Source organism: Rhinichthys klamathensis, unplaced genomic scaffold (genome assembly GCF_029890125.1).
Source record: "Rhinichthys klamathensis goyatoka isolate OS25496 unplaced genomic scaffold, OSU_Roscu_1.1 h1tg000261l_1, whole genome shotgun sequence".
In the NCBI taxonomy this organism is placed as follows: domain Eukaryota; kingdom Metazoa; phylum Chordata; class Actinopteri; order Cypriniformes; family Leuciscidae; genus Rhinichthys; species Rhinichthys klamathensis.
This window is the reverse complement of record NW_026606782.1, coordinates 630,524-645,676: the sequence shown is the minus strand read 5'-3', so window position 1 is coordinate 645,676 and position 15,153 is coordinate 630,524. Positions and strand designations below refer to the sequence as shown.

At 37.2% G+C, this 15,153-nt stretch overlaps 1 protein-coding gene across 3 annotated transcripts; it reads left to right on the top strand.

The window, feature by feature from the left end:
• The first annotated feature begins 371 nt into the window (after positions 1–371).
• rgs20 (regulator of G protein signaling 20) lies at positions 372–12,441 on the top strand. 3 transcript variants are annotated; one of them, XM_056267554.1, is made up of 5 exons: positions 372–584; positions 9,091–9,254; positions 9,659–9,748; positions 11,589–11,823; positions 11,918–12,441. In XM_056267554.1, the coding sequence occupies exons 1-5, from the start codon at positions 372–374 to the stop codon at positions 12,104–12,106; spliced, it is 891 nt and encodes a 296-aa protein (XP_056123529.1). In that variant the 3' UTR covers positions 12,107–12,441. The 3 variants fall into 3 exon arrangements, with proteins under 3 accessions (XP_056123529.1, XP_056123530.1, XP_056123531.1); XM_056267555.1 differs by having other exon boundaries at positions 9,671–9,748; positions 11,918–12,440; XM_056267556.1 differs by lacking the exon at positions 372–584 and adding an exon at positions 7,391–7,491 and having other exon boundaries at positions 11,918–12,439.
• Positions 12,442–15,153: the final 2,712 nt, after the last annotated feature.

Sequence of the window (15,153 nt, the reverse complement as noted above, 5' to 3'; positions counted from 1 at the left end):
GAACACAAGGGTTAAAGTCAACCACATTTGACTGGTGAAGGTCATATACATTGAACTCTAAAAATGCATCTATTTTATTCCAAACATTGCTCACACCACACACTCATGCTGTGAACGACACACATCCTGTGTTTAATCTGTCCTAAGCCTTCGAAGTGCACTAAACCACTAGGGGATCAGACTCCATGGGACATGCACAAGTGTAATCCCTTTTATGCCCTGTTCACCAAGTGCTGTTCTCATTTGTTGTCTTCTGTTTAAGTGTCTTTTTTAAGGTACCTGCTGACCATGTGAAACTGCCATGGACCCATGGCTTTGGATCTTTGTGAACGTGATGTTTCTTTGACAACATGGAAATCTTTAGGTGAGGAATGCCATGTAACAGAATCGTCTTGAAGTGGGAGGTCTGGCCCTCTTCTGTGGTACAGAGTGTTCAGCTTTCTCCTTACTTGATGTGGGGGCAGCTACGGCATCTTCTCTTGGCCTGTCGGCACGACGAGGGTTACTTAGCGACAGAAAGTTATGAAAATGAGGACGAGAATGAAAACACGGAGGACAGATTAAAGGATCCCATATACATTCAGGTATGTCAGGTATAAGAGTCGATTGAAGTTAGTAATTGAAGTTGCTTAATGTGATATTAAGAATTCAGAAATTTGCAGTTTTGGTTTCAATTTATAAATTGTTTGTGTAGTGACAAATGTAATATTATGTGATGTGCATCGCTGCCATATTTAAAAGGACACATAATAGGGTTTAAGTTTTTAGTCATATCACCCACCTCTAAGCAGTTCAACCAGGAAGTTAATTGAAAGTCATGCAGAGAATTATTATTGGGAGATGAGAGGGTCTGTGCGGCTCTTGACATTGGAAAACATACCGGCTAACTTGGATCACGTGAGGCACCTCAGCATCACATAATGGCAAGTGACGTCAGTAGCCAGCGTTCAGTTTTATAACAGTCACAGTTTACGCTACACGCAGTTTCTTTGGATTTCTTTGGATTAGCGCTTTCGTGTTGTGAATAAATGTTCAATATTTGATGTTGATCGTAAAAGTAGGACTGCCATGTTTGTGGGATGTGGTTTAACTGGTCACTACAGTGCGCATAAAACCACATTTAAGATTAGATTTGAATCTGTTCATTAAAAAACAGCTTTATGGGGCATACATCGCAGTGATAGTCACTGAAATAAAGTTTATTCGGTTACTAAACATAAAACAGAATGTATGTGCAGCAAATTCATTACAAACAAAGAACGGTAACCAAACGAGTATAGGCTGAAGCCGTGGCTTATTATGCCTACCCTATTTACAAAACAACATCTACCCATCAAAATTTGAACATAAACAATACATGTATAAACATGTATACATACACACATTCCTATATACACACATACTGTATATATACTCTTATACATAGGCCTACATACATACAAGTAATTGTAAATGAATTGCTGAAATCTGGAAGCCATAGAAAGAATACATTTATTTATTAAAATCTTCATATTTTGTTTAACTTCATTCACTAAAAAGCGTTATCATTATTAGGCATATTAACTGTCATAAATCATTATTATCTACAATTCAAGTCTAATTTATTTGTTGAAACTTGGATGCCAAAAAGAGAACACATTATTGTAATATATATATATATATATAGGCCTATATAAACAAGGTTTCAATTGTTTTTGTTCATACAATGACAGTCAGTGAGGTCCAAAACAACATTGGACCCTTTGTATAGAGTCTATAGACTATAGACAAAACAAGTCATACAGGTTTGGAATGTAAATAAGTAAATGATGAAATAATTTTCAATTGTATGTGAACTATCTCTAAATCTTATAAGTGATTGCAATAAATACAATTTGCATTTCTTTCTTAGTTTAAGTAAATTTATATTTTATATAAATGTATATATATATTTTTTTTTCTGAATTGGCGGTACTGATTATAGTATGACCTATTGCACTCATCATTGTGAAACATCTGAGTAAATGTGACAGGTTTTTCTAGACTGAGCCCTACACAGTTGCCCTCTGCCATCTTCAGCATGTTGGATGGAAATAGGACAGTCTCTTTTAGTTATTTTAATGATGTCAGAGGAAAAAATGACAGTTTCCGATTCGCTATCTTGTTCTCATTTAATGGAACACTTTCTATTAACTTTTAATTTTAAGATTAAAAAGCTCTTTGTTAGATGATTTCATAGACAGTTGACTTGCCTTAAAATTTACAGCAGTGGACGTCTGGTGTATTTTTTAATGAATGTCTTAAATTCACATAAGTAACTCTAATGACCTTCGTGGAGATCAATTCAAAAATGGCATGAACCTTAAAATCAGCTTCTCCTCTCCTAGAGAGTTCTCGGTTTCTGTTTCCTCTGACCTTTCTGTTTCAAAGGTCGCACTACTATTGGCGAATGTATTTCAGATCAGACCTTTCACTTTTCATAACAATAGGTATGGGAGCTAAAGAAATCCTAAGCTTTGTCACTGAATGCTGGTCTAATAAACAGTTAAATGAGAAAATGCCTACACTCATTATACACTCAAATAAATACTTTTAATTGAATAAAATATAATTAATTACATGATATTATATAGAGTCTTAATTCATAACTCTGAAGAAACCCAGTGGCTGTATGTGACCTGTAGAGAGTTTAACTGCTTTATCTCAATTAAAGGCAGGGTAGGCGATTTGTTCCCTTTTTTTATTATTTTTTTTTTAATGCTGGTTGAAGGTCTCTTCACATCCTTATAAGTTAAGTGGTCTAAATATATATATATATGTGTGTGTGTGTGTGTGTCGTCTGTGGAAGGTGCAGGATCATAAAATGTTCGTCCAATCATTGAATTCGGTCCGAATGTGCTACCTGCCTGTCAACGTATGTATTTCCATACGTTTCATGCTATGCAGACATCAGTCACCAATCACCGCAACTGAAACAGCAGCCATCTTTTACATTTCCTCCTGAACCGAAACAACACGCTTATGCTGTGTTCACGCCATAACTAACTGTAATTTGGAAGAGATGGAAACCTGTGACGTTACACTTGCGGTACGTGACTCGAATTTATGCGTTTCAATGGCATCACTATCAAGGCCGAAATGAATCTGCAGCAGTCAGGTGTTACCTGCTCTTTAAAGCCTATGATTGAAAATTCTAGCTTCCGGCCAAACGGCCATACGCAGTCTACTAAAGCGCAACTTACGCAACTTATGACGTCGGAAGTAGCGTAGTGCGTCATGGCGCAGCGTAAATATCAGCATTACTCGCATAAGTTGCGCTTTAGACTTAAGTGAAATTAAGTGGAATTTTTTTTATTAAAGGGGTGGTTGATTATGAATTCACTTTTCTAACTTTAGTTAGTGTGTAATGTTGCTGTTTGAGCATAAACAACATTTGAAAAGTTACAAGGCTCAAAGTTCAAAGCAAAGGAAGATATTTGCTTTAAAATAAATCGTTTTTTAAGGACTACAAGAAATGGCTGGTAGGGACTACAAGACATTCCTCCTGGGTTAGTGACATCACTAATCCTAAAATGTACATAAACCCCGCTCCCGGGAACATGCAGTCCATGTTGAGAAGAGGAAAAGTGGTAACGCTTTAGATTACAGCCCGGAAAGTACTGCGTAATTAAAGCGATTTTACAGCGTAACCTTCGGTAATTATAGTGTACCTATAACGTACTTACAATATAAGTATAAGAGAACAATATTTTAAGTTTGGGGAATAAAGGGGTAACAACAGGGAGAATTAAAAAAATTATTTATACTGTGAGTATTATAGAACTAAGGGATACTTATTCTACTATTATGATACAACAATCTTACATTTGGGACCAATTTAGCAAGAACATACACTGCGTACCTTTTTGAAATAATGGTGAACCAGTACATACTGTATGGGCTTTTAAAAAATCACAGGGTACATATCTATGCATTTATTTAGTAATCTTTTTAACAAAAGTGCACTGAAAACAATAACTATTGCAACTTTTGCTTAAATATTGGGGAAAGATACTCTTGTTTCATGTAGTGGTGCTTGTTACCCTCTTGTTCCATGTAGTTACAGGGTAAGTGTGACATTGCGGGCTGTAAATTAAAGTGGTTCTTGTTACCCTCTTGTTCCATGTAGTTACAGGGTAAGTACAATAAAAATGCATACACACAATCTTATATCACTGACTCGGAAACCTTTATTTATTATACAAGCACCCCTTACCCTGTAACCACATGAAACCAGATATATTTCCCATATTTAAAAAAAAATTGCAATAGTCTTAGCTTTTCTTGCCTTGAAACATGTTAGCCCAAACACAAACTATCAAAAAAAATAATAATAATAGATATGTATATCATTTTTAAAAAGCCTATACAGTATGTATTGGTACACAATTATTACAAAAAGGTACGCAGTGTTCTTGCTAAATTGCTCCCAAATGTAAGATTGTTGTATCATAATAGTAGAATAAGTATCCCTTAGTTCTATAATACTTACAGTATACATTTTTTTTTTTAATTCTCCTGGTTGTTACCCCTTTATTCCCCAAACTTTACATATTGTTCCCTTATACTTACTTACATGTAAGCACTTTATAGGTACACTATAATTACAGAAAGTTACACTGTAAATTCGTCTTAATTACACAGTACTTTCCGGGCTGTAATCTAAAGCGTTGCCGGAAAAGTTGTTGTAGTAGAACACATTTGTGAGTCGGCTCAAGCTATAGCATCCGTCTTTTCACATGCAATACAGAGTAACACAAATGCAATAGCATGTCACCCTGTTGGCATCTTACAACAGTTCCCACACGAGCGATTTTATAGATTATCATGACAGAATATGCTAATCAAAGACTTGAAGATAGTTAACTCCACATCAGCAACATAAATTCATCAACTAACCATTCAGAAACTTCCTGTTGCATTCTGCATGTTGTCACTTCTTCTTGAGTCTCTCCATCATTGTCCGACTCCAGTTTAAACATAAAAGGCAGAACAGTTTCTGACATTTTAGTGCTTGTCTGATGCTATTGAGGTAATTGGAGCTGCTAACACACACACACACACACACACACACACACACACACACACACACACACACACACACACACACACACACACACGCACACAAGCTCTTGAAGCTATGCCCTCTATGCCGGGAGCCGCAGCTCATTTGCATTTAAAGGGACACACGCGAAACGATGTTTTTTTACTGACCCTCAAAAAGGGACAATTTTAATATGCTGTAAAAAATTATCAGTGGGGTATTTTGAGCTAAAAATTCACATACACACTCTGGGGACAACAGAGACTTATTTTACATATTGTAAAAAGGGGCATTAAACCACCCCTTTAAAAATAAATGAAGACATAAAATAGACGTCTCCAAGATGTACTTGTGATGTCAGGGTTTTCTCGCAGTGAATAGTAATATTAATTTAAGAATATGTAGGCCTATATTATAATATAATTATTATAATTTAATACATAAATTGGAAATGCTAAATCCTCTGGATATCGATAGCTGATGCTTTTGACGATATCTCTGGATATCATCTATAGGCACAACTTCTGGGGTTTACCCCTCATATTTCACATGTAGGCCTTGAGCAGTCAAGTCGCAGCTCGACAATCAGACCGTATATGTGAGCAGCACATAAATTGTGAGCCTTTGGCTTTGCAAACTCTGCTGTGTGTGTTGTTTACTGTTCATGTGTTTTGAAGTTCCCTAATGTTTGTTAAAGCATTAAAACTTTTCGTCTTGTCATGGATACAGCAGCCTGCGCCAGTGTTTGCATTTTTGGAAGGTGTATAAACTGTAAGATAATGTTCTTGGTGCTTGTTTGGCCTGTCATTCTCTGTTTCTCAGTGTGGTGAGAGGAAGACATTTTTTTTATATTTAGTCTAAGACTTGAACATATTTTTCCAACGTTCTTTAAAAACAGGTAGTAATTTAAAATCTATAGAGCAAACTAAAATAATTATCCAATTGTATGGTATTTCGTGATGCAAATGATATGCAGGCATAGCAATTAAACACTGTAAAATGTTATTTGAGGGAAAGGTATATAGATCTAAGCGCTCAAACACTACCACCTAGCGTTTGCATTGAGCTGTGCCTTTTCCACACAGTGGTCGGATGTCATTATACTCTTATCTCTATATAGGCTATATCTATCTAGCTACAGTTTCACGTTTCTAAGCATTTCCGATGGATATGAATTAGTTTCATCGCACGTCATGCGCTTTAAATACGACATTTCTGATATGCAATGCAGGCTCGTCTTTATGTCTGGCTCAAATTCATTTTTTTTCCAGCAGTTCCTCGCACTGCTCCAGCAGATGTCAGTAATGCACTTATATCCCAAATAAAGGCCCTAGACCAGCAAAGATGGTAATCACGACTGTGTGCAATTGCTAATTATGTCAGCAAATTGTCAGTCATTGTTCGGTTAAAGTCGTAAACGTTTTCATCAGGATCAGCCGATGGTGCTCGAACTTATAACGTAACGAGTTACAATTAGAAATGTGAGATTTCATTGTACGAGGAGTATGTGTGCTTTTGGTTGCTAGAAAATACTATTTCAGGACCATGGACAGAGTCATCGGTGCTGCTATCCGCCTTTATTCTGCTGTCAAGATTTGATCCAACCAAATAATGTTAATGTTTTCTAATCTTCATAGGCTATAGCTAAACAAGAATGCACACAAGATATGTAGGCTATTATACAATGTTTTAAAATGGACCTCTTTTAAACAGACATAGACATAATTTACTTCTAGGGAACAATTTTGTTTGTCTTTGGAGAATTTGGTGAATGCTTATTATTGTCACTAATTCGATCCAAGAGGCTAATCTATTATGTCACCCCGACCACACAAGTGAATCTTAGGAAGCCCTGGTACCCTTAGGAAGAAAGGGAACCTCCGTGTGATGTTTCTGTGCTTAGGGCGGGGATCTTCCTCACATTTTTAAGCCCTTGGTCCATCATTAGCCTACCCTGCCAGTCACATTCTACGACACGTTGACATCTCTTGTGAGGCACACAGGGACATAATCGGTCTGCATTTGATGACCAATAATTTCATTGGTGGCAGTGTTAAACCTAGCTATCCATTTGCATTAAACACTCAAAACTTTATTTAAGCTGCATGGTTTACTTATTGACCTAACGTTTGCGACATTGCGTATAGGCTATCGTTTTCTTAAACCACATGCGAATGCTTCGCGTTAATTTTAAAGTAAGTAATCGCATTTAGTCTTCCAGGAGTGTAGGACAATATTGAAATATGTCATAGATAAGTGCACCATGAATCAGTGACATCCAGAGGATTTACGCTACCTTCGCCACAGCTCGCGAGAGACACGCATGCGCATTGACACAAACAGCCGGTCTTTAAAAAATCCTTATGCCAACGGATGTAATCAAGGCAAAGAATAGCTATCTCTTATCTCTGGGCATACATGGTGAAATTGTAAGTATGGGGATCATAAGTTGTTTTTAAATATACAAAGTGTCTGTGGATAAAACGATATTTGAGTTTGATTGTTAAAGATGGCATGTCATATTTGACAGAAATGTCTTTTCGATGGTTGTCCTGGGCGATAAAGAGATATTGGAGCTGTGCTTCATGGTGGCACTTTTGCAATGCGATGATATGCGATGGAAATGCTGTTCATTACGGTTTTTTTTGTTGTTGTTGTTGTTGCTTTTCACAAGAGTCGAATGCGCGGTGTCTTTTTATTTTCCGCGTGTGCCCCATCTTTAAGGATGCGATTCACATTTAAAACTATAATAGCTATTAATTGTTTCGTCAATTCTGCTTCGATGAAACGAAGCCGAGCATATCAGCCTTTTTCTGTCAGCCAATCTAATCATCAACGTTGGCCAGTCGTTAAATCAAGGAGATGAAATACTCCGTAAATGTGTATGTCTGTGTGTTTTAAAACCGTGTAAAAAATGATTATCATCAATCACGGCTCGAGCATTTCTTATGCACCGCGGCTGTGAGATCCGACTGCAGCTAGAAAGCGTGCTGCGCCCCCTCCTCCTACCCCCAAATATTCCAACATCTTCCAGCTTAGAATTTGATGCCACAAATTCTTTGGAAATAACACAGCAAGATCTAGTGAGATTAAAACAACAGATCTGTAGTCTCTTAATGATTACAACTCTCATTAGCATGCATTTATAAAGATAACTCAATTCAGGACCCTATACATTTGCTTAAAATAACCGCCACTTGTTATCCATGAACGGCATGGTTTGTTTGAGCCCCAAAGTCATGTTGTTTAAATCAGTAACGACACCAAAGCTTGAAGAAATAGAGAAAACCCACCCACATGGCAACACGTCTAAATGTATTGTGCTGTTGGCTTAAGCATGTTTGCAAAATGAGAAGCACTGTAACACTGAATGTGATAATTAGCCTATCTTGTGATAATAAGCTATTTCATCAACATGCTTATGATTCAGATACTGGAATCCAATAGTTATTAGATGTAAGGTTTGAACTTTTTTAATAAAAAAAAAAAAAAACCTAGTACTTTTCTCACACGAAAATCTAGAAAGTCTTTGCAAAAATATGTTGCCACTGGTGCATAATTTCACGTTATGGCCAATGTTTAAGTGTGGGAAGTATACATGTATTCAAATCAGCTGCAGAGAGCATTCTGAGATAAGTATGACATAAAATGTTAGGTCATGTTAGTGTTTGTGAAATTTTTAGGACATTTTGGTCCATGTTAAGCATGTTTTGTTCACTTAATCTATATGCACATTTAGCATCCTGCTGGGGTTAACGTTCCATCCTTTTTTTTCCCAGCATAGTCAGTTAATGGAAACCACTTTCGTGCATATTTGTTTGACCGGCCTCTGTTTTTCTTCTGCACAGCTTGTTTAAAAGCATTATTTTCTCCATTGGAAACCACAGAATGTTTAAGTGGACTTGAGGAAAATAACTTCCTCTGATATCTACACCCTACAATTGCTTGTTGAACCATTAATTCGTCCCGTTGATCTCTGTGGCTGCAGTTGTATTGGCTCCGTCTCAGTTGCATCCTGTTTCCTGCAGCCCATGGGATCAGAGCGGATGGAGATGCGAAAGAGGCAGATGTCGGTGCAGCAGGAGTCGGTGGCGGGCACCACAGCACCGGCGCAGAACGAGCAGCCGGGCCAGGGGAACCGTGCATCCAACGCCTGCTGCTTCTGTTGGTGCTGTTGCTGCAGCTGCTCCTGGTAGGAGTTTTTTCATCATTTACACTGCTAATGTGAGATCTTATCAAACAAGGTTAGTTTTGGGCCAGGAAATCACCTTATTATAAGATAATAACTGCATCTGACACGACTGTTACTTATGTTTACTCCAGTTAATGCACCTGGAATATGGCTCAGATATGATTTAAATGCTGTTTTTGCTCATTGTGCATGTATGTAGTATGATGCAATTTTCACTGAGGTGTCAGAGATCCCAAGACATCTGCTTTGCAAATCAGCAGAACTCATGGCGTCCTGGCTGTGAGCTTATAATGAGCACCAGTAACAGTGCTTAACTGAACATTGAGCAGGTGAAAGCTACTCCAAAGCTTCCTAATGCCGACTGTTAGGTGTCTTGGGATCATGATATGTTTACTACCTTGCAGTCTCACTGTTAGGAATGAAGACAGAGAAGAGAGGAACCGGAGAGCCTCGTATGATTTTAAAACAGAGGAGAATGCAGACTTCGAGGAAAGGTCAGTCATTCCAGCTTTTTATAGGAAGAGGTTTAGTAAAACTAAAGAAATGTAACTTACTCTTTATTTTTATGTTAAAAAAACAAAACAAAAAACCTGACATCTTTGATAGCTACAATGTTATGTTAAATGGGTGTAATTTTATATTTATCTGCAAAAAAACAATTCAAGCATTTTCTGTTACATATTTAAAAATTGAAACCAAAAAGGCTTTCATAGCTTCATAACCCAAATTGTTTGCCAAGTTGTGTTTTAGATTTTTATTTATATTTAAATTAATTACTTTAGTTCCGTGAGATGCAAGTTCCTGTGAAATTATACCTAAAATATTCTTTATTGTTATTTAAATTAATTACTATAGACCACTGATCTACATAATGTCATTCTATATAGATCAGTGCTATAGACCCCTTTTGCGCCGACGTCACAGTTACGTCACAGCGCTAGCTGGAGGCAAAACAAACGGACAACTGGAGGCGGCCAACAAACCAGCACAGATTTGGCTACATAATAAGGAGCTTAAATTATTATTATTATTATTAAATGTCATCTTGTTGTGTTGTTGGGTGCAAGAATCAATGAAAAATGAATATGCTGTATCTGGAATTCTTATTTCTAGAAAATATTCACATCATTAGCATTGCACCGTAATGTCACTCTTTACATTGTCGTCTTCTTTGCGCTGACTCGGCAGAACTGCGGATCGTACCACACAAGTCTTGTACATGACCATTCAGCACATAACGTTAGCTAGGCATCTAAAGATTTATATGCCCTCAGTTTCTCTTTACGCTCGGTTTCTCTATCGGATAGGTGTAGAAGTCTATCCGATAGAGAAACCGAGCGTAAAGAGAAACTGAGGGCATATAAATCTATAACTATGTGCTGAATGGTCATGTACAAGACTTGTGTGGTACGATCCGCAGTTCTGCCGAGCCAGCGCAAAGAAGACGACAATGTAAAGAGTGACATTACGGTGCAATGCTAATGATGTGAATATTTTCTAGAAATAAAAATTCCAGATACAGCATATTCATTTTTCATTGATTCTTGCACCCAACAACACAACAAGATGACATTTAATAAAAATAATAATAATTTAAGCTCCTTGTTATGTAGCCAAATCTGTGCTGGTTTGTATTGGCCGCCTCCAGTTGTCCGTTTGTTTCACATAGAGGTCTCTGCAGACGGTAATAGGAGTTACCAGATCAGGGGGCGAGGCCATAAACAGAGGGGCGTTTTCAACCACGTTACCTGATTTGCCCACGTCACAGTGTGGGTAGGTCTTAGGGGTGGGGTCGGGAGAAGGGCATCATTGTCATTGCATGATTTATAAACACCCACCAGTGTGAAAACACCCACAAATTTAGAAACACCCACTTTTGTTTCCGCAGAGACCTCCTACTCGTTTGTTTTGCCTCCAGCTAGCGCTGTGACGTAATTGTGACGTCGGCGCATTCTACGAGATTTAAACTTTCCGAGAAATTATACATAAAACATTATTTATTTAATTTAAATTAATTACTATAGTTCTGAGATGTAACTTTCAGAGAAATTACACCTAACATATTCTTTATTTTTATTTACATGTTCTTCAAGATGTAACTTTCTGAGAAATAAAGAGAAATTTATACACCTAAAATATTCTTTATTTTTATTTAAATGAATTATTACTTATATAGAATTATTAAATAGAATTATTAGATATTACTATAGTTCTACAAGATTCAAACTTTCCGAGAAATTACACCTAAAACATTATTTTAAAAAAATTTTGCGCCGTTTTTGGCAAACGTTTGTTGTTGCCAAAACTGACTAAGACCCCTCTGTTTTTTGGCAGTCCGAAACCGACTGCGGAGGAGATACACTTGTGGGGGCAATCCTTTGACAAACTAATGCAATGCCCCACTGGAAGAAGTGCCTTCCGGCAGTTTCTACGCACCGAGTTCAGTGAGGAAAACATGCTCTTCTGGTTGGCCTGCGAGGAATTTACTAAGGAAACCAATAAAAGCTTCATCGAGGAGAAGGCGCGGATAATTTATGAAGACTACATTTCTATTCTCTCACCCAAAGAGGTGAGTGAACCACGCATCAGCACGTGTAGGAAGAGCCTAATCACATTTCCTGTATAATCAGAAGGATTCATTTTTTTTGTGTGGTTTTTTTCAGGTGAGCCTCGACTCTAGAGTTCGGGAGGTTATAAACAGGAATATGCTGGAGCCAACATCCCACACGTTTGACGACGCCCAGCTCCAGATATACACACTAATGCAAAGAGACTCGTATCCGCGATTCATGAACTCCCCAGTCTACAAAAACATGGTTCAGTCAGTCTCTGATCTGTCGGTGGAATCTTAGATCTCTGTGATCCTGGTGAAATGCCCCCTTCCTATCTTTTGTTTGGTAGCTTACCTTGTGTAGAATATGTTTAAAAGGACCTCAGCGTGGGTCCTCCCAGGGATTTTACTGATAGCGATCTGTACCTGAAAAAAGACGCTCAGGTCTCCAGGTCACTGGATAAGAAAAAAAAAAAAAAAAGTCTCAAATTTCCTGAGGGCTCAACACCACAAGTACTGCTACAGATCAGCATAGCAAACGATGCTCCAAAGGATTACCAGTGCGTTTCGATGTTTTTAAGAAAACAGTCTATTTGATTTGTTTTAAAGTTTTTTTTTATTCTTTCGAATTCTTTTTTTTTATCAATGTTTGAAGGAAGATGTGATACCAATTGTGGGCTATAGACAGTATATACAGTAGATATATTTATGAATTTGTATTACATTTGTTGTGTTACAATATTTAAAGAAAAGGGAATTATGGGTAACAAGTATTGCCCGTTAATGAAAATGCGTATGAGAATCAAAGCTCAAGTCAAGGCAACACTTCGGCTCTACTCACGTTGTACACAGTATTGTTTGAGCAACTTTTCTAACTACTCCCTGTTATAATGACTTGGCATCTCCAATGAGAAATCACAATTATCAGAAAAATGATTCATAAACAAAGTGATAACTATTATAAGGGGGAAATATATTAGTTTAAAAAAGGTGAAAATGTACAAATATCATGGATAAGAAAAAGATAATATCATAATAGATATTTTTTTTAAAAATCAGTATTTAAAATCAAATAGTATATCTCAGACAGCTTAATAATATTATTTGCTCTGCTTTTTGTACTGCTAGAAAATATCAAGAATTTATTTACAGAAATATAATTTACCCACAAGTGTTTTTGTGTATCATTGCATTAATTTATTCCCATGCTGCGCCCAAAATGAGCAGCTAAGAAATGGTTGGACATGTCAAGTATTCCTTGCATGTACTCAACTCATTTGTGTACAGTATGTAGAGGTAGTAATATTTTTACGAATGACCTCTAATTGAAGAGATTTAACATGCAGGCATTTTACTACAGTCTCAAATGTGTTTCAGATCTAAACATGAGTCCTGAATGGAAAGGTGCAGGTTTTATTGTTAGGACCCTCATTAGTAGATGACACCAAAGCAGCCAAGTCCAGTAAAACTGTGTGATTAGTTTTCTCTCCAATACAACTGACTAGAATTGGAGCTGCCAAGTTTTTACTTTTAGTTTTGTGAATTACTTTGTTGCCTGACTTTCATGTCGCTCAAAGACAAGATCCTCACTCGGGGAAGTGCCTTGACATTCAATTTTGTGGCATCTCTTTTTTGGCAATAGTTGATTTAAACTCTTGCCGTATACAGTACGTAGACTCTGGGCCTTTGATCAATTCATGAGATGACTTGTCCTGCACGGTGACTTCTGAATTGAACTATTGCACTTCAGTTGCCTGTAGTTTTGGAGCGAAAAACACCATTGGTTTTGTCAAGTGCTGAAGTCGCACATTTAAGGAAGTACGTCTGTTTGTCGGTTAGTCCGGGACAATTCATTAAGATTGTTGATCTGAGTCCAGATGTACTTTTACCAACATGTGTTCCATGGTGGTGCTTCTACTTGTCTTAGACTAACTTAATATGAAATGTGCAATTGATACGTGCAATTTGAGCTGATGGATTCACCACATAGATCAACCTCAAACACAATCTAAGCCAATGGTTTGGAGTTATACTGCCTATAAATCTTTCTTTCTTTCTCTCTTTTTTGTTGTTGTTCTGTGAAGTGTACAAAAAAGTGTTATTTTCCAATCAGTTTACATAAAGATTATAATACTTTTTTGATTAATAATATGTGAATGTTTACAGTAATCGGATTTGTTTTTTTCTTGTTTTATTGAATTGAGAAAAATAATGATTTGTGGGCATTTGGAATCTTTAAGATACAATAAAGCACAATAATTTTAAAACTCTTGGTTGTTGTCAAAGTTGCAGAATAGCGGATTGAAGTATATGCCATATATGAACTTGTGGGATCATGGGAACTCAGGTTCGGTCTCTCACCCCTAATCATAGGCCCGGGTTTACAGACAAGGATTAGGTCTTAGTTCAAGGAGGACATTTAAGTAGCTTAAATAAACGTGCCTGAGAAAAAAACATCTTGAGACAAAACAATGGCATTGACATATTTTAAGATATGTAAGTGCAAGTTGCTTTCAGTTAAAACAGCTCAAACATACATTTTAGTCTGGGACTAGGCTTAAAGGAGAACTCCGGCGCAAAATGAACCTTTGGTCTAATTACACATTGTTACCTAGTCAACCGTTATCTGAGATTTGTTTTCATGATTATCGAATGTAAATAGTTTTATCTCTAAAAACAGTTTAGCCTATAAAGCTAGTATAACGCTAGTATATTGGGCATAGATCAATGACAAATAAAAATCGCTTGTTAATACCACTAACAAGGCTCAAAATAGCCCCACACTAACACGGTAGCATAATGAGGGTCCCTACCTTCAAACCGAAGCATTGAGAACTTTGTCAGTGTCCAGACAGTTTAATAAGAAGATATTTAATACATACAGTCAACTTCGCGTATACAGGCAGGAGCCATCTTTGAAATACAGTCTCTGCCAGTCGATCTACGAACGCCGATCCAAGTGCGCTGGTGAGATGTGAACGAGCTATAAGTTGTGATAAGGTGAGCGCGAACAGCAGGCTTGGATCGGCGTTCGTAGATCGACTGGTAGAGACTGTATTTCAAAGATGGCTCCTGCCTGTATACGCGAAGTTGACTGTATGTATTAAATATCTTCTTATTAAACTGTCTGGACACTGAAAAGTTCTCAATGCTTCGGTTTGAAGGTAGGGACCCTCATTATGCTACCGTGTTAGTGTGGGGCTATTTTGAGCCTTGTTAGTGGTACAAGCGATTTTTATTTGTCATTGATCTATGCCCAATATACTAGCGTTATACTAGCTTTATAGGCTAAACTGTTTTTAGAGATAAAACTATTTACATTCGATAATCATGAAAACAAATCTCAGA